The sequence below is a fragment of the Hippocampus bargibanti genome, linkage group LG12 (genome assembly GCF_051943395.1).
Source record: "Hippocampus bargibanti isolate YZ-2025 linkage group LG12, ASM5194339v1, whole genome shotgun sequence".
NCBI classification, from domain to species: domain Eukaryota; kingdom Metazoa; phylum Chordata; class Actinopteri; order Syngnathiformes; family Syngnathidae; genus Hippocampus; species Hippocampus bargibanti.
The window spans coordinates 23,224,311-23,249,832 of NC_142745.1; the positions used below are offsets into that span (position 1 = coordinate 23,224,311).

Here is a 25,522-nt window from a genome sequence, read left to right on the forward strand (position 1 = left end):
CCATCCATTTTCCGTACCGCTTATTCCTCATTAGGGTCGCGGGGGGTGCTGTCTTCGGGCACGAGGCGGGGGACACCCTGAATTGGTTGCCAGCCGATCGCAGGGCACACAAAGACGTACAACAGTCACTCTCACACTCACACCTAGGGACAATTTGGAGTTGTCAATCTGCCTGCCATGCATGTTTTTGGAGTGTGGGAGGAAACCGGAGGACCCGGAGAAAACCCACGCGGGTCCGGGGAGAACATGCAAACTCCACACAGGGAGGCCGGACCGGGACGCAAACCGGCGACCTCTGCACTGTGAAGCCGTGTGCTTAAAGAGTTTGATGTTTCTCCTTATTTGTCAGTATAGGTTCGTTGTCAGATCTCCCAGGCAGGTGATGCGCAGAGCTTGATTGCGGCGTGCAGTCGAACAAGTCGTGCTGTGAGACTCCGTGCGATGCTGAGCAGGTCTCTGCTAGCTGTGTCTCTTTGAGGCTGTGAGTCCGAGATGAGTCTGAGATGATTCTGCCCTGTGGTTCGCCCATTCTCTCTGTCCTGCGACAGCTCCTTTTATACAATTTTCAAGCGTGTGCTATGCGTCAGGGTGAGACGCACATCAAGGAGATCAAGGAATTGAAAGACATGAAAGGGTTGAAAGGCGCACTTCAAAATCATACACGCGTGTGACGCAACAGTTCCATTCATCTATTTTTTTGTTTTTGCTGCCCCTTGTAGAAGAAGTCGGGCGTCACCCCAGCCTCTACCGTAGCGCCTTATAATGTGGTGTCTCTTATATTTGGAAAATCTTTATCTATTTATATACAGGTTATATCCAAGTTACAACCGGGTTCCGTTCCGACAAAACGGTCGTAAGTCAAACGCTCGTAAGTAGAAATCCATTCAAAATGGCCGACGTGACGTTTACACGACAGTATACTATACAATGTTAACCTGATGTTTTTAAGCAACGTTTTCTATTGAATACTATTATATACCAAACTGTTTCCACTTCATTTATAAATTGGATAACTTTTAGTGTCAGGCCCAAATTGTAGTACGCGTTGCTTGCGCGTTGCGGTGCCAGGCGTAGAATTTAAAAAAAGGGTCTGGCGGTCGTGGTCGTAAGTACGGGTGGTCGTAACTCGCACCGGTCGTAACTCGGATGTTACCTGTATTTTAGCTGTCTATCTGTTAGCTATCTACTGGCGATCTAGTTAGCTACCTAGCTGGCTATCTGTTTGCTATCTATTAGCTATCTGACTGGCTATCTATTAGTTATATACCTGGCTAGCTGACTGTCTATCAAGTCAAAGTCAAAGTCAGCTTTATTGTCAAATATGCTAATATGCATGACATACAGCACAGATGAAATTACTGTCCTCTCGAACCCAGCATGCAAGGCACTTATAATCATAAACTTGAAAACGGCAATTTGCCGGGAGAGGGGAGCCACTGTGTGTTCACGCGCTGCCATCTTGGCAAAAAAAAACAAAAATAACAAATATGACTTTGATCACTTTGCTGCTGTGAAATGTAAATTTCTCCACTGTGAGACTAATAAAGGCATATCCAATCCAATCCAATCCAATCCAATCCAAAGACACAGTCATTCATTCTTCAGGACTTGCTGTACCGTCTTTGTGATGACATGAAGCAGTTCTAGATGAAAGAGGAGAGGATCAAAGCATTTAAGCAGTGGATCAGGGACGTCATGGTGGAATTTGCACGTCTACTACAAGCTAAATGTTGAAATCAAACACGAAGCTGTAGCATCCATTGACGGAAATACATTGTCTCACATCTCCTGTCCCACATAAATCCGCTTCAATTCCAAGCCGCGACAGTTCCACACACGTATCGGCGCTCTGCGCTGACGCTCCTTTCTTCTTATCGCGGGCTCCTCAAGCCATGCATCCATCCAACCGCAGACTGACCAACAGCACCGACCTTTCCGCTGAACAAAGCGGGGCTGTGAAGATGCTGCCCATTACAGGCGCAAAAAAAGCACAATGGCCCCTGTGGTGTCCAGCGATGATAGTCAAATGGCACCAACATTCCTCCCATTCAAAAACAGTACTGGCATATCCATACTGCCGAAAAGGCACAACCGCTCAGCACAGTCTTCTCCTTGATGATTGTCGTGGGCAAAAAATGCTGAAAAACAATCCGTATCCATTGCACACGACGCACAACAACATAAAGTGACAAAAGAAAACACAATAACAAGACAAAAACAACAAAAAAGCAAGGCTCATGAGAGCACTTGCTGACGGCTGCCTACTCAGGCGCCATTCCACTTACCATCTAACTATAAGCTATCTATTGGCTATCAAGCTAGCTACCTAGCTGGCTATCTATTTGCTGTCTATTAGCGATCTGGCTGGCAACCTAGCTATCAAGCTGGCTATCTATTAGTTATGCGGCTACCTAGCTAGCTGTCTATGTATTATTTATCTATTGGCTATCTATTAGCTAGCTAGCTTTCTATCTATTTGCGTTACTTCCGGGTTGAGTGAACGCTGGCGCGTGTGGCTGCCGCTGCTCACAGACAGAAAAACCTATACTGTGACTAAAAAGTGACCTTGAGAGTTTTGAAAGCCGCTTCTAAATGAAATGTATGGATCGTCCAATCTTAATGTTGGCTTGTATATTATCCCCAGGCCCCCCAGGACCACCCGGCGGTTTACTGGTCAGGAATGTAGCCGAAACATCTGTGGAGCTAAGGTGGAGTCGCGGCTACGACAACCACAGTCCAATCGGCAATTATGTCATCATGGGACGATCTTCTCTGTCATCCAAATGGAAACAGATGCGGACAGGTGTGTTGACTTGTCCATAAATAATTCAAATGGTAAATATTATGGGGTGTTAAAGTGAAAACATGCTGGTTTAAAAATCAACAATAGCAATTGAAATGCTGTCATTTAGGTCATCGAAGAAAAGGTTTCTTCAGTCGTCATCTGTACTTCTTTGAAGGTGTCGGATATTTTGCTACTCATCCGAAGAGCTTCGTCAGCGAACTAAAGTTTTGCTGGTAACCCTGGCCCTGTATCCCTGATGGACAGAGATGGCTGTGCCAGACCTGTGCTTTGATAGGTCCCTGCTCTACCATTGGGGGAGCAGTCTACCATTCCCTGAAGCCAGTCTGATTACTTCTATTGTTCTATCCCTGGCTCTGGTTTCACCTCATAAGCCAATCTGATTACCTCTCCATTCTGATAACACTATAGTTCTATTCCTGGCTCTGGTTTCACCTCATAAACCAATCTGATTACCTCTCCATTCTGATTACCTCTATAGTCGTATCCCTGGCTCTGGTTTCAGCCCATAAACCAATCTGATTACCTCTCCAATCTGATTACCTCTATAGTTCTATCCCTGGCTTTGATTGCACCTCATAAACCAAGCTGATTACCTCTCCAATCTGATTACACCTATAGTTCTATCCCTGGCCTGGTTTCACCTCATTAGCCAATCTCGTTACCTCTATTGTCTATCCCTGGCCCTGGATTCACCTCATTAGCCAATCTGATTACCCCTCCAATCTGATTATCTCTATAGTTCTATCCCTGGCTCTGGTTTCAGCCCATAAACCAATCTGATTACCTCTATAGTTCTATCCCTGGCTTTGATTGCACCTCATTAGCCAATCTGATTACCCCTCCAATCTGATTATCTCTATAGTACTATCCCTGGCACTGGACTCACCTCATTAGCCAATCTGATGACTTCTATTGTTCTATCCCTGTTTTTGATTTCACCTCATAAACCAATCTGATTACCCCTCCAATCTGATTACATCTATAGTCCTATCCCTGGCCTGGTTTCACCTCATTAGCCAATCTCGTTACCTCTCCAATCTGATTACCTCAATAGTTCTATCCCTGGCCCTGTTTTCTCCTCATTAGCTAATCTGATTACCTCTATTAGTCTATCCCTGGCGCTGATTTCACCTCATAAACCGATCTGATTACCTCTATAGTTATATACCTGGCTATGGATTCGCCTCATTAGCCTATCTGATAACTTCTATTGTTCTATCCCTGGCTCTGGTTTCACCTCATAAACCAATCTGATTACCTCTCCAATCTGATTGTCTCTATTGTTCTTTCTCTGGCTCTGGTTTCACTTCATAAACCAATCTGATTACCTCTCCAATCTGATTCCCTATATAATTGTATCCCTGGCCTTGGCTTCACGTCATTAGCCAATTTGATGACTTCTATTGGTCTATCCCTGGTTCTGGTTTCACCTCATTAGCATGACTAAGCCTATGTGGTTTCATCTTAAGAAGTCTGTTGTAAGCACGGTCTAAATTAAACCTTAAACCACTTTGGCGATTTAGGGAAGGGTTTTGCTGTTTTACAAAAAGTACCGGCACAACTTTAGTTCGCTGACGAAGCTTTTCGGATGAGTGAAATGCCTGACACCTTCATAAAAGTACAAATGATAGCTTAAGAAAGAAACCTTTTCCTCGATGGACCACTCCTGTACTACCGAGACGTAATATATGTTAATTCGGCCCCCAAAAAACGAATTTGATCCATATTTTGATGAGCTGTTACATTGACATGACCTAATATCATTTTCCAAACAGAGCCAATGAACATTGAGGGCAATGCGGAGTCCGCAAATGTGATTGGACTCGTACCTTGGATGGATTATGAATTTCAGGTCATTGCCAGCAACATCCTGGGGAGTGGAGAGCCCAGCATGCCCTCGCATACCATCCGCACACAACAATTAGGTAAGGAGGCACCGTTTTTCACTCATAAACATAAAATAAAGAATTTCCGGCAATGTTTTTCAATTGTGGTGCACTGGGGAGAGAGGTAGAAACAACAATTGAGAACTGGGAAGTACACGAGAGCTCTCACAAAGATTGTGTGGGTTGTATTTTGCCGTGGCAGCACTTCCTAACTAAGTCGATGAATTACACTCTATTTCATGTGCAGATGTTTGCATGTGGTGCATGCAGGATATACAGCAAAACAAATACTGCGTCAATATTGACACCTTCACTTTTTGGTGAGGGGGTGCTGATATAGCGCTGGTCAGACCTCTGGCAATGTTTTTCCCTTCCACGAGGGAGCCGCATTTGACTTTTGTCCATGTTAGCGCTTTGTTACAGCTTCAGCTGTTGTTAAAGCGCTATATCAAGCAATCAGAATCAGAATCAGAATACCTTTATTCGTCCCGCAATGGGGAAATTTGCAAAATATATATTGTATTTTGTACATCCTCCCCAATTTCAAGCTCAAATAACTCCAGACGCATATAATTTAGGAATTAAGTCTTTGTTTCTGATGAAAAAAGCGAGTCTAAGGTTTCTAACGCTCTATTGAATTTTTATCCTAAAAGTCAATATTCTGTGGGTCCTGCAATTGGACTGACAACGACAAAAACCCTGGCACTGGAGTGAACACGTTTTTTGCACATCGTCTGGCAGTGAATGAGTGAATCAAAGCTAATTTGTTTTGGTCTTCAGCTCCGTCAGTGGCTCCCAGTGGACTTGGAGGTGGAGGTGGAGATCGCAATGAACTCATCATAACATGGACAGTAAGTTCAAGATGTGATGTCACGTGGGAAACTGGTACAGTGATACCTCGGCTTACAAACTTCATTGCTTCCCAGAAAGTGTGTGTAAGGTGAAAAGTGTGTCTTCCAAACATCAATTTCCCATAGGAAACCATTAAAATGAGAATAATCCGTTCCCAGGTCCCATTAAACATATTTTTCTACTAAATAGCCTTAAAACTATACAAAATATACCTTATTTTATGTATAAGAAATGTGCTATTGTATTGTAATTCAAGAAATAAACTTTACAGTATAATCAAGTCGTTTTATTAACCTTTGCGATGGTCGTTGATGTAGTTGCCGTGCTTTCTCTGCGATAATACCCTCACTCACACCGTCCCCTACTAGCTGCTTTTCGTTAATCCAAATCAACAAATGTTTTTCAACCTTTTCTATTGCCTGAGACTGTTGCTTAGACAACACAGAAACACTCTTAGCCACATGTAGCAATGGTCGACTGAGCATACTGGTACTGGGATGCTAAGTCACACAAACGCACACCTCGTTGGTGTTTTTCGATGATCTCCTTCTTCTGCTCGACCATCATTTTCTTTTGTGTCTTCTTTGGCTTAACACTAGCCTGTGTGGTCTTTTTCGGTCCCAAATAGCAAAAGTACTACACTCGATAACAAACCACATCTTCACTCAGAGAAAATGGGAGTGGAAAAGTAGTCCGGCAGCCACCGTGGTGCGGTTCGACCATGTGGTTTGGTATTCTTCCGCCGAAACTAATCCGCCAGCCAATGTGGCGCTCCGTGCGTTTCCCGAAAACTAGTTTGTATACCAAGATTGTATTCTTGCGAATTTATTGTTCATAAGGCAAAACGTTCGTTAGCTAAAGCGTTCGTAAACCGAGGTATCACTGTCCTTGCTCTCAAGCTCCATTTGCTCGTCTGCTTGACTTTGCAGCCCATGGCCCGAGAATACCAGAATGGCGATAGCTTCGGCTACATCCTGGCTTTCAAGAAGAAAGACGCGCCGTCATGGACGGAAGTGCGCATCCCTTTGGTGGAGTCTTCCCGATACGTGTACTACAATGCCACCCTGATGCCTTACAGCCCATTTGAAGTGAAAATTAAAGCTGTCAACCGAAGGGGCCAAGGACCTTTCAGCCAGATTGCTCTCGTCTATTCTGCTGAGGAAGGTTAGTTAGACCAGTGGCGGGCCGTGGATTTCATGGCTAGGCCTTCAGTAGTGCTATGTCGGAAACAATCCAGACTGAATTTTTTTTGGTGATTTACTACAGGTCCAGGGTGCCATTATCCAGAAAATAACTGACCGACCTTTCTTAATAATAATAATAATAATAATAATAATAATAATAATAATAATAATAATCAGAATCAGAATCAGAATCAGAATCAGAATCAGAATCATCTTTATTGCCAAGTATGTAGAACACACAAGGAATTTGTTTCCGGTAGAACACGCTGCACTAGTATCGTTGTCAAAAAAACTGCTAAGTGGCACTATACAGTTCCATTTTGGCTACTGTTGAAAGAGTTCAAATAGTTCAAAGAGTTAATGGCTTGGGGGAAGAAGCTGTTTAAATGTCTGCTGGATTTGGTGCGCATGGATCGGTAGCGCCTGCCTGAGGGGAGTAGCTGGAAAAGGTGGTGGGCAGGGTGTGCAGGGTCCAGTAGGATTTTCCGAGCCCTAGTTTAGATTCTTGCAGTGTGCAAGTCCTCGAGAGTGGGTAGGGCGGTGCCAATGATTTTTTTCCGCCGTCCGCCTTGAGGTTGTGAACTTGGTCCATAGGCTCCATAAAAAAAAAATACAGTTCACAAGCAAGTTTGTACCTGGCAGATCGTGTCAAGCCAAATAAGCAGCAAATGCAGTCAGTTCAAAAAGTATTCAGAACGGTTCACTTTTCTCCTATTTTCTTATGTTACAGCCCCATTGCAAAAATGAATAAATTATTTTTTTTCCTATAAATAAATTGTACAGTAAACAGTTTGGTATACATTCCAGGTAGAGGTATACAGTAATAAAATCGATAATTTGAAATACAGTAAAGTCTCGTTATATCGATATTCAAGGGAGTCCGAAAAAATATCGATATAACCGGGACTATCGATATATCCGACCCTGTTTGCATGTAATTTTCTCCGTGCGTGCATAGAAATAGTATCGATATAACCGGGACTATCGATATATCCGATATAACGAGACTTTACTGTATAAAATGATAGAAACAACACTAAAAGTTATAAAAATTTATCAATGAACTGTAAACAATTTGGTATATAATAGTATTCAATATAAAATGTTGCTTAAAAACAACAGTTTGACATCGTATATGATCCTGTCGTATAAACCTCGTGTTGGCCATTCTGAATGGATTTTGACTTACGACCGTTTGACTTACAACCGGTTTGTCTGAACGGATTTGTGTTACCTGTATTTGCTTATGCATCTCCAATGATTTTTTTCCGCCTTCCTAACTGTCCGTTGAAGTCTGATTTGGTCCATTTTTGTTTTTGCACAACATTGTCATATTTTAATATCCATAACTGTTATTTAAACATTCGCAGAGCCAACAGTTGGACCTTTAAGTATCAACGTCACTGCACTGACAGCTTTTGAGATCCAAGTGTCATGGGAGCCTGTCCTGCAACCAAATACCAACGGCATCCTCAGGGGATATGAGGTGATGGCATTCTTAGCGACTTAATACAACCAACACGTCCATCTTACACTGCTGAAAAGTACAAATTATATTTTGTGGTGACTCGTCATAATTCTTGGTTGATTTTATTTTGCTGTTGATTAAAATGTTGATGTTTAATGTTATTTCTCATCACCCAATCAAAGTACAGTGATACCTCACTTTACGAACTTGTTTCCCAGAAAGTGTGTAAGGTGAAAGGTTTGTCTGCCAAACATTTATTTCCCATAAGAAACCATAAATATGAGAATAATCCGTTCCCAGGTCCCCATAAAACAATTTTCTACACAACCGACGCCCCAGACAAATTGCGTCCATAATTTGTAAAATCACTTCAAATGACTTCTACTCAGCGTATTTTACAAAGATTCCACGGCATATAGCTATATTTGATGTTTTAAGACTCATGCTGAATATTCAGGAAGTCTTGTTTTCGAGTTGTTGACGATGCCCACGTGACGTCACGTTTGGAACGCCCCTGACCGAGAAAGCGACACGCAATGCATTTTGCATTGTTTGGTCTGAAAACTTCGTGTTGATCCGTGTTGATGGCGGAATTAGAAGGAGAACATAAATAACGCCTTGTGTGTTGCACCAAGACAACTGTACTTCCATTCCAAACAGAGGACTCCGCTTCTTTGGACTGATGGTTAATTCTTTAATGTGATTTCTCTTGCATGCTGAATCACCAACGACACCACCACCACCGAAGAACTACACACAAGGATACAAATATAGCTATTATTTACACAAACATTTGGACTTTACATCAATGAAATAAAATTTATGCAATAAAATCGTACAAACCACTTTGCCCGCTTTCTGTCCGTAATAGAAGTTTTTGGTCTTTGTCCTTTTGTCTTTTACTTGCTAAACAGTACAGCGATAAAGCATGTCGATTTTCACCATCTTCTGAGTAAAATGAAATAATGAAGTGCGGAAAGTAAATCTGTAACGGAAGTGACAACAACCCAAGTAATTTCAAGAAAATAAAGCATAGCCATCTGCTGGTCATCTATGGGATAGCAGTCAGAAGCAAATGTATCAGCTACAGTTACAACAACTATTTGATATTTGCTGACACTAAATCCCAGCAGACAAATAAGCTCATTTCCAACGGAGCTTGGGCGCCATCTTCTGTATTGTCTGGGACACTACATTTCAATCCAGATGCCATTGACTGCTCAAATTGATCTGGGAGGACTCCTTTAATCGATTGCAAACATTTATGCTTTCCTCTTCAGAACTACAGTAAAGTCTCGTTATATCGATATTCAAGGGAGTCCGAAAAAATATCGATATAACCGGGACTATCGATATATCCGACCCTGTTTGCATGTAATTTTCTCCGTGCGTGCATAGAAATAGTATCGATATAACCGAGACTATCGATATATCCGATATCGATATAACGAGACTTTACTGTATTTGAATCATATTCATAACTGGATGAGTAACAGGAAAGCATCTTCTCATCTGAAGCCATTGTTTTGATTCTCGAGCAAGGCAAGACGTCTTGGCGTGACATCACGAACTGGGGGCGGGACTTGCTGAAAATCCCCAATTCACAGCTCAATTTGTTGCAGTTTTAGCACACTAGGTCATTTTTATTGGTGTTTTGCATTTGACTAAAAATATCAGCCTGTGTGTTTTGGCTATTTTAGATGCTTTTGAACGTTTTTCTGATGTCAGTTAAGAAACAAAAAAAATGGTGTCGGTTGTCCTTTAAAACTACACAAAATAGACCTTATTTTATGTATAATAAATGTGCTATTTGATTGTAATAAAATACATAATAATAATGTCATTTCATTTACCTTTGTGATGTTTTTGATGTAGTTGCCTCTTGATGATATCCGAGTGAATTTGCCGTGTTTTCTCAGGTGGGGTCTTTTTGGTCACATAATTGCAAAAACACTCCACTACTCTCCATAACAAACCATGTCTGCACTCAAAGAAAGTGGGTGTGGAAAACTAATCCGCCAGCTACCGTGGCGCTCTGTGGTTTGGTACATCTGTCGAAAAGTAGTTCCTATGCCAAGATTATATTCTCGCGAATTTAACGTTCGTAAGGCGAAAAGTTTGTGAGCTGAAGCATTCGTAAGCCGAGGTATCATTGTACTAATAAAATATTTCATCTTTGGCATTTCATTCATTGTACCATACAATTATCTTCATTTCATTTCGTTCGTTCGTTCATTTCGTTACATTCGTTTGGGAGGGGAAGCCAAGATTAAATCATGCAGTGGGCACAGTTGCATAAAACACCTGATTAACTCATTCACTGCCATTCACCAATTTATTCGCCAATTGCCAATTTCTGCCAATTTCTATTTTGTGATGCTTTTAGATCCGATACTGGCGTCAGCATGAACGAGAAGCAGCGGCAGACCGAGTGCGAACAGCAGGACTCGAAACAACGGCCAGGGTTTCTGGACTGCGTCCGAGCACTCGATATCATGTTGCAGTTCTGGCATATAACAGTGCAGGCACTGGCCCGCCCTCACCGCGATCCACCGTCACCACCAAGAAACCGCGTAGGTTTGCCTACTTTGCATGAATTTCATTGAATTTGGTACAGTGATACCTTGGTTTACGAACGTAATTGATTCCCAGACAGAGTGTGTAAATTAAAAAGTATGTATTCCAAAAAAATATTTCCCATAGGAAACCATTAAAATGAGAATAATCCGTTCCCAGGTCCCCATAAAACATAATTTTCTACTTTCTAATTTTCTAAGCCTTAAACCTACACAAAAATATACCTTATTTTATGTATAATAAATGTGCTATTGTATTATAATTAAAGAAATAATCTGTACAATATAATAACGTCGTTTTATTGACCTTTGTGATGGTCGTTGATGGCTTGATGGAATGGAGTGGGCGGTTTCATCAGCATTAAACACTTGATGAGGAACGTAGACTTCTTCTCTCAGCATCTTGCGGAATGATACCTTGTAGGTGCTTTCCCTGCAATAATTTTACCTTGTTCCTCATCAATTGTGTTCTGTTTAGCTGGGTTGATAGCTTTTTGCATCAAGTGTACAGATGGCTTGTGCGGGTTATTTGTGAAGCCTGATTGATGGGAGATTTTAACCTTGCAGTCTACATTCTACCTATGAACTATCAATAAAGTTGAAACGAGTCCAAATTTCACTGTTTTCTATCCATTTTCTCACCATTTCACTTTTGTTTTTTGTTTTTTGACTTTTTTTCTTCAAGCTCTGTCGTCTCCCTTTCGTGTGTGTTTTCTCACTCTCTCTCTGTCGTCTGGCTGTCTCTTTAATGTTTAACCCCCCCCCCCCCACACACACACCCCTCACTGCTGCGTTCTTGACCAATCACGTGACTTTAACGAAGACTGGGGGCGGGGAATAGAGGACAAAAACAGTGGCCACCATTTTCTTGTTCGGAGAACGGGCTCGTTCGCGAATGACACATAGCTCATTGTGGCAGCTCTGTGTGTTTCCCGAAAAATGGTTTGTATGCCAAAGTAAAATTTTCATAAATGTAACGTTCGTAAACCGGAAAGTTCATAAACCATGGGGTTCGTAAACTGAGGTATCACTGTATCTTTAACTCATAACTGCCACTCCAGGGCCATGGTTTTTTTTGTCATTGTCACTCGAATTCCAGGACCCACAAAATATTACATTTTCGGATTACATAAACATTCAATGCAGCGTAAGAAACCTGAAACACTCTTCTTTAAAGTCACAAATTTGCTAGATTAAAACTCGCAAATTTGCTAGCTTTAAAGTCACACATTTGCTATATTCAAACTCGCAAATTTGCTAGATTTAATGTCAAAAACTTGTGAGATTTAATGTCACAAATTTGCTAGATTCAAACTCGCAATTTTGCTAGATTTCAAGTCACAAATTTGCTAGATTCAAACTCACAATTTTGCTAGATTTAAATCAGGAAAAAGAGTTAATTCCTAAATGATATGTGTCTGGAGTTTTATGAGCTTAGGGCGGCTGTCCAAAATACAATGCAATACACCCATATTGGTTTATATCGCACTCGAACAATATATACCCAGCTGGCATCTCACCCTTCTTATAGAAATTTGTTTCGCAAGCAGTGACGGAAATCTTGTGGAAATAAAATTTTCATTCTACACGTTTTTATCCTAAACTAGTAAAATATTAAGAATTATGGGTGTCATGTTTTTCCTCCTACATCAATCATATGAAACAAAAATACAGTGTTGCCTCTGCTTACGAACACTTTAGCTAACGGATTTTTCGCCTTACGAACATTAAATTCGCGAGAATATAATCTTGGCATACGAGCGAGTTTTTGGGAAACATATGAAGCGCCACAATGGCTGGCAGACTAGTTTTTGTCACCCCCTTTCTTTGAGTGCTGACGTGGTTTGTTATCAAATGTAGTACTTTTGCTATTATGGGAGCGAAAAAGACCCCACCGCAGGAAAGCGATAAAATGAAGAGGACCCAAAAGAAAATTACGCCAGAGCAGAAGAAGATCATCGAAAAACACCAACGAGGTGTGCGTTTGCGTGACGTCCCAGTATCAGTACGCTAGGTCGACCATTGCTACGTGTGGGTAAGGGTGTTTCTGTGTTGTCTAAGCAACAGTCTACGGAAACAAAAGAGGTTGAAAACCTTCTGTTGGTTGGGATTAACAAAAACCAGCTAGCAGGGGACATTGTGAGTGAGGGTATTATCGACGAGAAAGCACGGCAACTTCACTCAGATATCATCAAGAGGCAACTACATGGACCATCACAAAGGTCAATAAAACAACTTTTCTTATACATTACAGTTTATTTCTTTAATTACAATACCATGGCACATTTATGATACATAAAATAAGGTATATTTTGAGTAGTTTTAAGGCTTATTTAGTAGAATATTGTGTTTAATGGGCACCTGGGAACGGATTATTCTCATTTTTAATGGTTTCCTATGGGAAATTAATGTTAGGAAGACACTTTTCGCCTCACACACTCTGGTAACGAATTAAGTTCGTAAACTGAGGTATGATTCAAATGATTCTGAAAAAAGCTTTTGGGAGCCACTAAGGCGGCGATTATGAGCCTCATGCTGCTCTGGAGCCGCAGGTTGACCAACCCCCCCATTTAAATGTTGGCAGGATTTATTTGCTGGAATAAAATGACGATGATAAGGAAACTAATTTTCATGACTTATTGTATTTAATTACAATCCAATAGCACATTTATTATACATAAAATAAGCTATATTATGTGTAGTTTTAAGGCTTATTTAGGAGAAACTGATGTTTTAACGGGACCTGGGAACGAATCATTCTCATTTTAATGGTTTCTTATGGGAAATAAATGTTTGGCCAATTTTAACTAAAGTCGTTGGTTCTTCTTTCAGCTCCGAATCGCCCTCCTGGAAATGTATCGTGGAGAACAGATGGTTCAAAGGTCATTGTGCGATGGGACCCAGTCAAGGCCATGCACAACGAGTCAGCAGTACTTGGATACAAAGTCAGCATTTTCTTCTTCTTCTGCTTCACAAACATTATTAATAATAATAATAATAATAATAATAATAATAATAATAATACATATTATTATTATTATTAGTATTAATAATCCATCCACCATATGATGACCCACACTTTGAATTGCCAGTACAGTGATAACTCAGCTTCATTGGTTCCCAGAAGGTGTGTGTAAGGTGAAAAGTGTGTCTCCCAAACATTAATTTCCCATCGAAAACCACTAAAAATGAGAATAATCCGTTTCCAGGGCCCCATAAAACACAAATTTCTACTAAATAAGCCTTAAAGGACAACTGACATCACTTTTTTGTTTTTTTTAACTGACATCAGAAAAATGTTTTATAGCATCTATAATACCCAAAACACGCAGTATGACATTTTTCTTCAAATGCAAAACACCAATAAAAATGACTTAAAGTGTCCAAAATCTGCAAAAAAAATATACTGCAGGAATATGCTTTCTTGTTACACATCCAGTTATTAATATGGTTCAAATAGTTCTTAAGAGGAAAGCATACATGTTTGCAATCGATTAAAGAATTTATTTCGTGCCATTTTGAGGCAACATTGGGGGGAAATATTTCACCCATAAAAAGAGGCACAAAATGGCGACCTCCTGTGGCCACCTTCGTTTCCACAGGCTGATAAATTCCTTATATGGAGCTTGGACACCCTCTTCTGGCAGCTTTTGGGTGCAACACGAGGTTGTCAGACCAAAGAAGTACAGCAAAATACATTGTTGTGATGGAAGGACTGCTACAATGTGTCTTTTTTTCGGTCAGGGGCATTCCTTTAGTGACGTCACGTACAGACTCGTCACCAACTCAAAAACAAGACTTCCTGAATATTCAGCCGCGAGTCTTAAAACGTAAAATATAGCTATATGCGGTGGAATTTTATTAAAATACACTCAGTAGAAGTCATTTGAAGCCACTTTACAAATTATGGACACAACTTGTCTGGTGACGTTGGTTGTCCTTTAAAATTACACAACATAGACCTTATTTTACGTACGATAAATGTGCTATTGTATTATTAAAATAAAGAAATAAACGGTACTATATAATCAAGTCGTTTTATTGACCTTTGTGATGGTGATTGATGTAATTGCCTCTTGATGATACCCAAGTGGAGTTGCCGTGCTTTAATAATTTATCAATGAAAAGGTTTCTTCAGCCGTCATCTGTACTTTTTTGAAGGTGTCGGACGTTTCGCTTCTTATCCAAGATGCTTCTTCAGTGAACTAAAGTCTTACTGGTAGTATCAGTCCTATATATATCCCTAATGTCCAGACATGGCGGCGCCGGACACTGCTATGATAGGTCCCTACTCTCAGGTTGGGGGGAGCAGAGGACCACTCCCTGCGGCCGCACCAATTGTTCCTACATTCCTGACTAACGAATGGCCTGATTGCCCCACTCCCTCCGGTATCACCTCATCAGCATTACTAATGTTGCCTAACCTATGTTGCCTAAGCAGGCTATTGTATGAACGATCCAAATTGGACCTCACCCAACCAAACCGGTTTAATGAAGGATTTAGTTGTTTTATGAAAATTGCTTATTTTACTCCCCTTTCAAACCATCTATGTTCTTTCGCTAAGATTTTAACCTCATTGTCGTCAAATGAGTGCACTAATTTTTGCCTTAGAGTGTTTATTGGTTTGAAATAAGTAGGAATTTTGTGTTGCCAAAGGACTCTGTAGTTTTTCACAAACTCCTGCGATGTAAGGCACTGCTACTCCTCTCCTTTTTGTATCTTCTGAATTTTTGGTTTCATTCCCTAGATGTGAGGGCCTGTTTCTCCATCTCTTCCATGTACAGATTAACCACTATGGGTGAAACTGGTGAGCCCATAGCACAACCATGAATTTGTTTGTAAATTTTTTCCCTAAATTGAAAATACGTAGTATGAAGGCAGATTTCCAATAATTGGCAGATGTGGTCCGGTTTAAGTTTGGTTCTTTCATGCAGAGAAACGTCCACCAGCAGTCTCGTCCGCACCACTGAGACTGCTGCTGGGGTTGGGACAGATGTAAAGAGATAAGTCGCATCGTAAGATGCCAAAGTTTTCTCAATTTCCAATATGAGGTCTTTGATCCTCTGTACAAACCCTGTGGTGTTCTCTACGTCATATCCTGTGTTACCAACCAACGGAGCTAAGATAGTTTTTAGATATTTGGCTGCATAGTAAGTAGAGGAGTCAATGCTACAAACAATGGGTCTAGTTTAATTTATGATATGCTTGTGAATTTGATGTTCGGAAGGTGAAATATTTGTTAGCTAAAGCATTCGTAACTAACAGTGGGGCTGCAGGGAGTAGTCCCCTGCTCCCCCCCAACCTGAGAGCAGGGACCTATCATAGCAGAGTCCGGCACCGCCATGTCTGGACAGTAGGGATATAAAGTAGGGATATAAAGTAGGGCCTAAACTACCAATCAGACTTTAGTTTGCTGCCGAAGTTTCTTGGATAAGAAGCGAAACGTCCGACACCTTCAAAGAAGTACAGTTGACGGCTGAAGAAACATTTTCATCGATAAAAAAATAAACTCTATTGTATAATAAAGTGGTTTTATTGACCTTTGTGATGGTTGTTTATGTAGTTGCCTCTTGATGATATTCGAGTGAAGTTGCCGTGCTTTCTCGGTGATAATAGCCTCACTCACACTGTCCCCTGCTAGCTGCTTTTCATTAATCCAAATCAGCAGAAGTTTTTCAACCTCTATATTTATATTTTTTGAATTGACTTGTGCAGTTGACGTGCATCATTGATTTCTTTGCTAGGTTCTGTACAAGCATGAAGGTCAAACAGTGTTGAAAGTCGTTGGCCTGGAGAAGACATCCGTCAACTTGCTCCTGCCCAAAGACAACGGCTATGTTGTCTTGGAAGTGCGATGCTGGGCTGAAGGTGGCGACGGACCTGCGCACGAGATTATTGTCTCCCGGGACTCAGGTGAAGAACGATAATTTAGCAACTTTCTCTTTTGACAGAATTAAGAAAAAAAATAATAACAGGTATTACCTCATTCACTGTCATTCCGGAATTTATTTGGGAATTGCAAAGCATGACGTGGAGTGCCAGTCCTGAATTTATTCTTTTTTTTTGTCTTGCTTGGGTGCTGATAAATCGCTGGTCAGACCCACGGAACCTTTTCTTTTCCACGAGGGGGCAGCATTTCCCTTTTGTCCATATTAGCGCTTTGTTTCAGCTTCAGCTGTTGTTAAAGCGCTATAATCAATACAGGTAACATCCGACTTACGACCACGACCTCCAGACCCTATCTAAAAAAAATAATATCTTACGCCTGGCACCACAACGCGCTAGCAGGCCGGCAACTTGTACAACAATTTTGGCCAGCCAGCCAGCATGTCACTCTCGCACAGCAATCGACCGTGTGATGGCACCACAGGAGTGTGGGGGGGGGGAGGGTTGCGAGTCTCTATTCAACATTTTGAATGAATTTCGATTTACGACCATTTTGACTCACGACGGTTTGGTCGGAACGGAACTCGGTCGTAAGTCGGATGTTATCTGTACTTATGTATTATAATTTGTACAGCTGCCCCCAATTCAAGCTCATATAACTCCAGACCAATCTAATTTAGGAATTAACACTCTATTTCGTGTGCAGATTGGATTGGATTGGATTGGATTTGCCTTTATTAGTCTCACAGTTGAGAAATTTACATTATACATTATACAGATATTTGCATGTGGTGCATGCAGCAGATACAGCAAAACAAATACTGCCGCAATGTTGACAACTTCACTTACGGGGGTGCCGATAAAGCGGTGGTCAGACCTCTGGCAATGTTTTTTCCCTTGCACGAGGAGGCAGCATTTGCCTTTTGTCCATGTGAGGGGTTTGTTACAGCAACAGCTATTGTTTAAAGCGCTCTATCAAGCAACATGTATTTTTTACATCCGCCCCAATTTGGATTGGATTGGATTGGATTGGATTTGCCTTTATTAGTCTCACAGTGGAGAAATTTACACTTCACAGCAGCAAAGTGATGAAAGGAATGAAAGTAGAAAAACCAAATATAGGAGCTGCTGGAAAGGCAGCCAGTCTCGGGGCGCCATCTTGAAGTCAAAAGAACAAAAAAGCTAAATAACAAATAACATGACAACACAAAGACGCAGAGTCATTCCTTCTTAAGCACTTTCTGTACTCTCTTTGTGACATAAAGCAGTTCCAGATGAAAGAGGAGAGGATCAAAGTGTCTCCTCACCAGTGGATCAGGGACATCACGGTGGAATGTGCACGTCGACTACAAGTTAAATGTTGAAAGCAAACACTCAGCTGTAGCATCCATTGACGAAAAGAGATTGTCTCACATCTCCTGTCCCAAATAAATCTGCTTCAATTCCAAGCCGCGACAATTCCACATACGCATCGGCGCTCTACGCTGATGCTCCTTCTTATCCCCAAGCCATGCATTCATCCAGCCGCAGACTGTCCAGCAGCACTGACCTTTCCACTGAACAAAGCGGGGCCGTGAAGATGCTGCCCATTACAGGCGCAAAAAAGCACAATGGCCCCTTTGGTGTCCAGCGATGGCAGTCGAATGGCACTGACATTCCTCCCATTCAAAAACAGTACTGGCATATTCATGCTGCCGAAAAGGCGCAACCGCTCAGCACAGTCTCCTCCTTGATGAATGTCGTGGTCAAAAATGCTGAAAAACAATCCATATCCGTTCCTCACGACGCACAACAACACAAAGTGACAAAAGAAAACACAAAAACATGACAAAAACAACAAAAAACGCAAGGCTCATGAGAGCACTTGCTGACGGCTGCCTACTCGGGCGCCATCTTGGACTCCTCAACCTCAACCTTAAACAACTCCAGACTCATATCACTTAGGATTTAACTCCTTTCTCTGATGATAGAAGAGAGTCTAAAACTGCTAAGTAAGTGGCACTATACAGTTCCATTTTGCTACTGTTGAAAGAGTTCAAAGAGTTAATGGCTTGGGGGAAGAAGCTGTTTAAATGTCTGCTGGATTTGTGCGCATGGATGGACTTGACAATATTAACCCTATATAACCCCAATATTAACGTATTTACACCTGTGTCAAATACACAAGAAAGAGTATGACAAGTGAGCTAAATGTGTGCTATTCTTTGTTTTTTTGTAGGAACCGGCATGATGGTGCAGAACAAAGCCATTTTCTCCAGTCATTCACTCCACCTGGTCATTGGAATGTTTTTTTTCGCAATTGGGTCAACCTTATAATTAATAATAAATTAATAATTAATTACATCTCATTTATAAACGCCTTTTAAAACTCTGAAGGACACTTATAGTCATACGTTAAGTTTTTTTTCTGCGGGTATAATGACACCAGAAACTAAATCTGAATTATTCATATTTCAATCTGAATTACTAAACCGAAAAAGAAGCGTATTGAAAAACTGAATCTGAACAACAAAAATAGGATTTAAAAAACATTTGTTTACTTTGAAAAACTAAATATAATTTGCAGAATTTGTGTACTAGCTATTAGTGATCTATTAGCTAGCTATTAGTGATCTATTAGCTAGCTATTAGTTATCAATTAGCTAGCCATTAGTTATCAATTAGCTAGCTATTAGTTAGATATTATCTAGCTATTAGTTAGATATTAGCTAGCTATTAGTTATCTGTTAGCTAGCTATCTTATAGATAGCAAATATATAGCTAGCTAGATAGCCAGATAGCTAACTAATAGATAGCAAATGATAGCTAGCTAGATAACCAGATAGCCAGCCATTGAGTCACCGGGAATATCTCAAATAGATAGTTAGCTAGCTAGCTAATACATAACTAAAATATAGCTAGCTAGTTATTTGGATAGCAAATAGATAGCAAATCGATAGCTAGGTAGCCAGCTAGATTAGTAGCTAGCTAGCCAGATAGCCAGCTAGATAGCTCAAGTGAGCAACATTATGTAAAAAGACCAGGAAGGACCCAGCGAGCTAGCTATCTATTAGTTATCTATTAGCTAGCTAGCTAACTTTCTATCTATTTTAGTTATTCAGAGTTGAGTGAACGCTGGTGCGTGTGGCTGCCGCTGCTCACGCACAGAAAAACTGATCCTGTGACTGTAAAGTGACCTTGAGTGTTTTGAAAGGCACTTAGAAATGAAATGGATTATTATCATTATTATTATGATTATGATTATTGGAGCTGCTTTTATGACGATCGCTTGACATAAAGTTCCCGACAGCAATGAAAGGGTTTGGCCGCCGTCCAGTCGGGGTTAACAATGTCATCTATCGCCTGGATTGTAATCCTGTCAGTTTCTATCAGCTCTTATGTAAAACTGTGTCACGTTTATGACACGAAACGGCAAGAGGTTGAACTTTCTCTGACAATTTCAAACAAAGGTCTGGTATCAATTCATTTGATAAGCTCCTGCATCCTCAATTTGTTTTTCCTATTTTTTTAAAAAGTTTTTTTGTTGTTTATTTTGAGAGTAGTGTAAAAATATGCAGGTTTTTTTTCAATGCATTCATGAAGAGCATCAATAATAGGCACATTTTCACCAGTCACGAGCCGGCCATTTTCTATCCACTGTAAATAGCGGCGATCAGCTGTACTCTTTTTTTAACTCATTGACTGCCAGGCGATGTGCAAAAATGTGGCCACTCCAGTGCCAGGGTCTTTGTCATTGTCACTCCAATTGCATGACCCACAGAATATTGACCTTTAGGACTGCATAAACATTCAATACAGCGTAAGAAACTGAAGACTTTCTTCTTTCAATCTGAAAAAAAGTTAATTCCTAAATGACCTAGGTCTGAAGTTATATGAGCTTGAAATGAGGGTGGCTGTCCAAAATAAAATGCTATACATGCATATAATAATGATAATAATAATAATAATAATAATAATAATAATAATAATAATAATAATAATACATTCAATTTAGAAGTGCCTTTCAAAACTCTCAAGAACACTTTACAGTCAGAGGATAAGTAATAATAAGTAAGGATAGTAAGGATAAACAATAAATGTTTTTCTGCGGGTGAGCAGCGGCAGCCAGACGCACTTGCGTTCACTCAACCCAAAAGTAACGCACACACATTTAACTCAGAATTCCGAGTTTTAACTCAAAATTCCGACTCAACTCAGAATTCCGACTTTTAACTCAGAATTCTGATTTTTAACTCTGAATTCCAATTTTTAACTCTGAATTCCGATTTTTAACTCTGAATTCCAATTTTTAACTCTGAATTCCGATTTTTAACTCTGAATTCTGATTTTTAACGCTGAATTCTGATTTTTAACTCGGAATTCCGACTTTTAACTCAGAATTCTGATTTTTTTACTCTGACATGTTTAAACTCATAATTCTGACTTTTAACTCTGAATTCGGACTTTTAACTGAATTCCAATTTTTAACCCTGAATTCCAATTTTTAACTCTGAATTCCAATTTTTAACTCTGAATTCCAATTTTTAACTCAGAATTCCGACTCTTAACTCAAAATTCCGACTTAACTCAGAATTCCGACTTTTGACTCATAATTCTGACTTTTAACTCTGAATTCGGACTTTTAACTGAATTCCAATTTTTAACTCAGAATTCCGACTCTTCACTCAAAATTCCGACTTAACTCAGAATGCCGACTTTTGACTCAGCATTCCGACTTGTATTGGTTTATATAGTGCTTTAACAACAGCCGAACTGGAAACAGTGCTAATACAGACAAAAATGAAAATGCTGCCCCCTTTTCAATGGGAAAAAAAACATTGCCAAAGGTCTGGCCAGCGCTTTATCGGCACCCAAGCAAGAAAAACCCGAACTATTTCGGGAATGGCGCTCTACGTCCTATTTTCAATTCCCGAATAAAATCGGGAATGACAGTGAAAGAGTCAATAGCGTTGCCTTTTTTTTTATTTTTTACAAAGTTGTACAAAACGAATAGGAAGAGATTGCTTGAATTACGATAAAAATGGGAATGACTTTTTGTAATCTATTCCTTGTTTGCTTTGTTTTATTTTTTTATACTGCACAAATAATGAGTTCTTCCTAAAATGATTTTTTTAATTATATGCCATTTTCTAATCTATAAACCAATCTAATGGCTATCTGCGAATAAATATCTAATAGCTAGCAAATAGATAGCTATCAGCCAGCGAATAGATAGCTAATAGCTAGTGAATAGATAGCGAATAGCTTTCGCTGGCTAATAGCTATTTATTCGCGAGCTATTAGCTATTTATTTGCAGAGAGCCATTAGAATAGTTTATAGATTAGAAAATGTCATATAATTAAAAACATATTTTAGGATGAACTCATTGTTATTTGTGCATTTAAGTTACTTCGAGGTTGAGTGACCACTGGCTATTTAGCTGTCTACCTATTAGCTATATAAATATCTAGCTAGCTAGCTTGCTACCTAGCTAGCTATCGATTTTCTATCTATTATCTATCTAAATAACTAGCTAGCTATCTATTAGTTATATATTAGCTAGCTAGCTAACTTTATCTATTTGAGTTATTCCCGGCGACTCAATGGCTGGCTATCTGGCTATCTAGCTCGCGATCTAGCTGGCTATGTATTTGCTATCTATTAGCTAGCTAGCTGGCTAACTATATACGTAAACTGTATGCCATGGTTATTGGAATTGGACTCATTTTGTCTTTCCGTCCATCATATGTCTGGAGTGACTTGGGGCGCTTTGGGAGTTCCCTGATCGGACTAACTATTCACACTTTCACCTTGTACACGTTTGTATTTTCAGTATTTTTAGTCATGCGTTTTTATTGATAGATTGAAAACAAACCCATAGAAAAAACATCAATTAGTTAAGTGTAATTATTATGAAATAGCTGAACACCATTTTGATTGGGGTTGAAAAATGTTCAATAGGTATTCAATAAACACCCTCGTGGTTGGATTTCATGTGTGGCCATTTTATTTCTTTCATCATACAAGATTTCAAAAACTCTCCTTTACAGGGTGACCCAAAAAGATGCGGACCCATGAAAATGTCAATTGTGGCTTTGATTAAAAAGCTATTTATTTCAAATTACAACAACACATTATTGAAGGGGGAGTAAAAGAAGCTATTTTCATAAAACAGCAAAACCCTTCACTAAATCTCCATGGTGGGGTGAGGTTCAATTTGGATCGTTCCTACAACGGACTTCTTAGGCAACATAGGCTCAGTTATGCTGATTAGGTGGTACCAGGGCAAATGGGGCAATCAGGCCAGTCGTAGACGCCATAATCAGGCAGGACAATAGAAGTAATCAGTCAGACAATAGAAGTAATCAGTGTAGCCGCAAGGAGTAGTCCTCTGCTCCCCCCAACCTGAGAGCAGGGACCAATCATAGCAGAGTCTGGCACCACCACATCTGGACAGTCGGGATATATATAGGGCCGAAACTACCAGCAAAAAAAAATAGATCGCTGACGAAGCCTCTTGGATAACAAGCGAAACGTCCGACACATTCAAAGAAGTACAGATGACGGCAGAAACCTTCTCATCGCCACACATTATTGAGTTATGGAAGACCCTTCCGCAGAGTTTCAGCTATTTCTGTCAATTTTTAGTCCATTTATGACTTTCCCAAGATGTGTTCCATGTGTTGACTTTTAGGATGAGATAAACATTCAGTACAGTGTTAGAAACCTTTAGACCAGAGGTGGTCACACTTTTTCAGCATACGAGCTACTTATAAAAACTACCAAGTCAAAATGATCTACCCACGACAAAAATGCAAAACATAATTATTTTCAAAGGTTTAAGGATTCTTTGTATGTACAATACGTCTGTGGTGGTTCTTAATTTGGTTCTCAAATTTGTACAGATGACGGCTGAAGAAACCTTCTCATCGTTGTATGTACAATGTATGTTGATGTACCTTGCATAACTGAATAAGCCAATATTGCACAACACACATAATAACTACATATACATTACCTGAGTTTACTTTGATGACTTGCACTGAATTGAATCAGCCAGGGATGCATAGTCCGGACAGTAGCTGCTGACAGCCAGCCTCAAGCACATTTCCAAATGTTCATCATTCATGGTGGAACGGTATTTGGACTTCATGATCTTCATGTAGGAAAAGGCTGACTCACATAAATCAGTGGAGCCGAATAATGCAGTCAAGGAGGTAGCACATTTCCTCATGTTGGGGTACTTTTCCTGCGTGAGTAAGTTACAGAACTGTCCATGAGCCCTGGACTTCAGCAGTGAGAAGACTCACAATCTCTGATGTCTTTCCACATTTGCTGGGTTAAATCCTCAGCCGTGGCTTCACAGCTCAGACAGCTGCGGAGCTTTGATTGAAGATAATATCTCTGCCTTATTTTTAAAGTCTCTGAACAAGGAGTCAGCTGCTTCAACGAATGCTTCTTTTACCATCTCTCCGTCTTGGAAGGACTTATTGTTTTTAACGATGGCGTGACTTACCGGAACAATGCTTCGGTTGGCGGCTTTCGCTTTTGGATTGGATTGGATTGGATTGGATTTGCCTTTATTAGTCTCACAGTGGAGAAATTTACATTTCACAGCAGCAAAGTGATGAAAGGAATGAAAGTAGAAAAACAAAATACATGAGCTGCTGGAAAGGCAGCCACTCTCGGGGCGCCGTCTTGAAGTCAAAAGAACAAAAAAAAAAACTAAATAACAAATAATATGACAGCATAGAGACAATATGACAAAACAAAGACACAGAGAGACATTCATTCTTCAGGACTTGCTGTACCCTCTTTGTAATGACATGAAGCAGTTCTATATGAAAGAGGAGAGGATCAAAGCGTCTTTCCACCAGTGGATCAGGGACATCATGGTGGAATGTGCACGTCGACTACAAGCTAAATGTTGAAAGCAAACACACAGCTGTAGCATCCATTGACGAAAAGAGATTGTCTCACATCTCCTGTTCCACATAAATCTGCTTCAATTCCAAGCCGCAACAGTTCCACATATGCATCGGCGCTCTGCGCTGACGCTTCTTTCTTCTATTGCGGGTTCCTCAAGCCATGCATCCACCCAGCCGCAGACTGTCCAACAGCACTGACCTTTCCGCTAAACAAAGTGGGGCTGTGAAGATGCTGCCCATTACAGGCGCAAAAAAGCACAATGGCCCCTTTGGTGTCCAGCGATGGCAGTCGAATGGCTCCGACATTCCTCCCATTCAAAAACAGTACTGGCATATTCATGCTGCCGAAAAGGCGCAACCGCTCAGCACAGTCTCCTCCTTGATGAATGTCGTGGTCAAAAATGCTGAAAAACAATCCGTATCCGTTCCACACGACGCACAACAACACAAAGTGACAAAAGAAAACACAAAACAAGACAAAAACAACCAAAAAAAGCAAGGCTCATGAGAGCACTTGCTGAGGCTGCCTACTCGGGCGCCATCTTGGACTTCTTCTTTCTTCTTTCTTTGAAGTATGTCGAGTGAAAAATGACTGCTGTCGGGACAACTGGGATTTTAGTTCGTCCACCGTCCTCTTTCTCAGCTGGCTTTTCGGCGGGAAGTCAATGTCGTATTTTCCATGAACAGTCCGAAAATGGCGCTCCACATTTTCCCATTCCGTATGAAAGTAATATGTTTTACCCCCTTACTTTATCCAGGTTTCTCACTCATTTTGATCACCATGTTTTAGCAAGGGCTTAAAATCTGAGGTAATTCGCCAACTAGCTTGTACATTTTGCTGTGTTTAGCGCCGTTGTTTACGCATGCACGGCGACCAAAAGGTAAAATTTCAGTTCTGAATGGTTGCCCTGTATGTCAATCAAGTGACGGGACGTTTGATAGGCTGACAAATGTT

At 40.4% G+C, this 25,522-nt stretch overlaps 1 protein-coding gene across 1 annotated transcript in view; it reads left to right on the top strand.

The window, feature by feature from the left end:
* The window catches only part of cntn2 (contactin 2), a 48,291-nt gene extending 25,669 nt beyond the window's left edge, over positions 1-22,622 (top strand). The window contains exons 15-23 of the mRNA XM_089010084.1: positions 2,645-2,803; positions 4,582-4,731; positions 5,473-5,543; positions 6,474-6,708; positions 8,099-8,214; positions 10,583-10,769; positions 13,605-13,717; positions 16,518-16,686; positions 18,878-22,622. Of these exons, the coding sequence (XP_088866210.1) occupies positions 2,645-2,803; positions 4,582-4,731; positions 5,473-5,543; positions 6,474-6,708; positions 8,099-8,214; positions 10,583-10,769; positions 13,605-13,717; positions 16,518-16,686; positions 18,878-18,975 (1,298 nt within the window). The 3' untranslated portion in view covers positions 18,976-22,622. The remainder of the gene's footprint in view (positions 1-2,644; positions 2,804-4,581; positions 4,732-5,472; positions 5,544-6,473; positions 6,709-8,098; positions 8,215-10,582; positions 10,770-13,604; positions 13,718-16,517; positions 16,687-18,877) is intronic.
* The last annotated feature ends 2,900 nt before the right edge of the window (positions 22,623-25,522 follow it).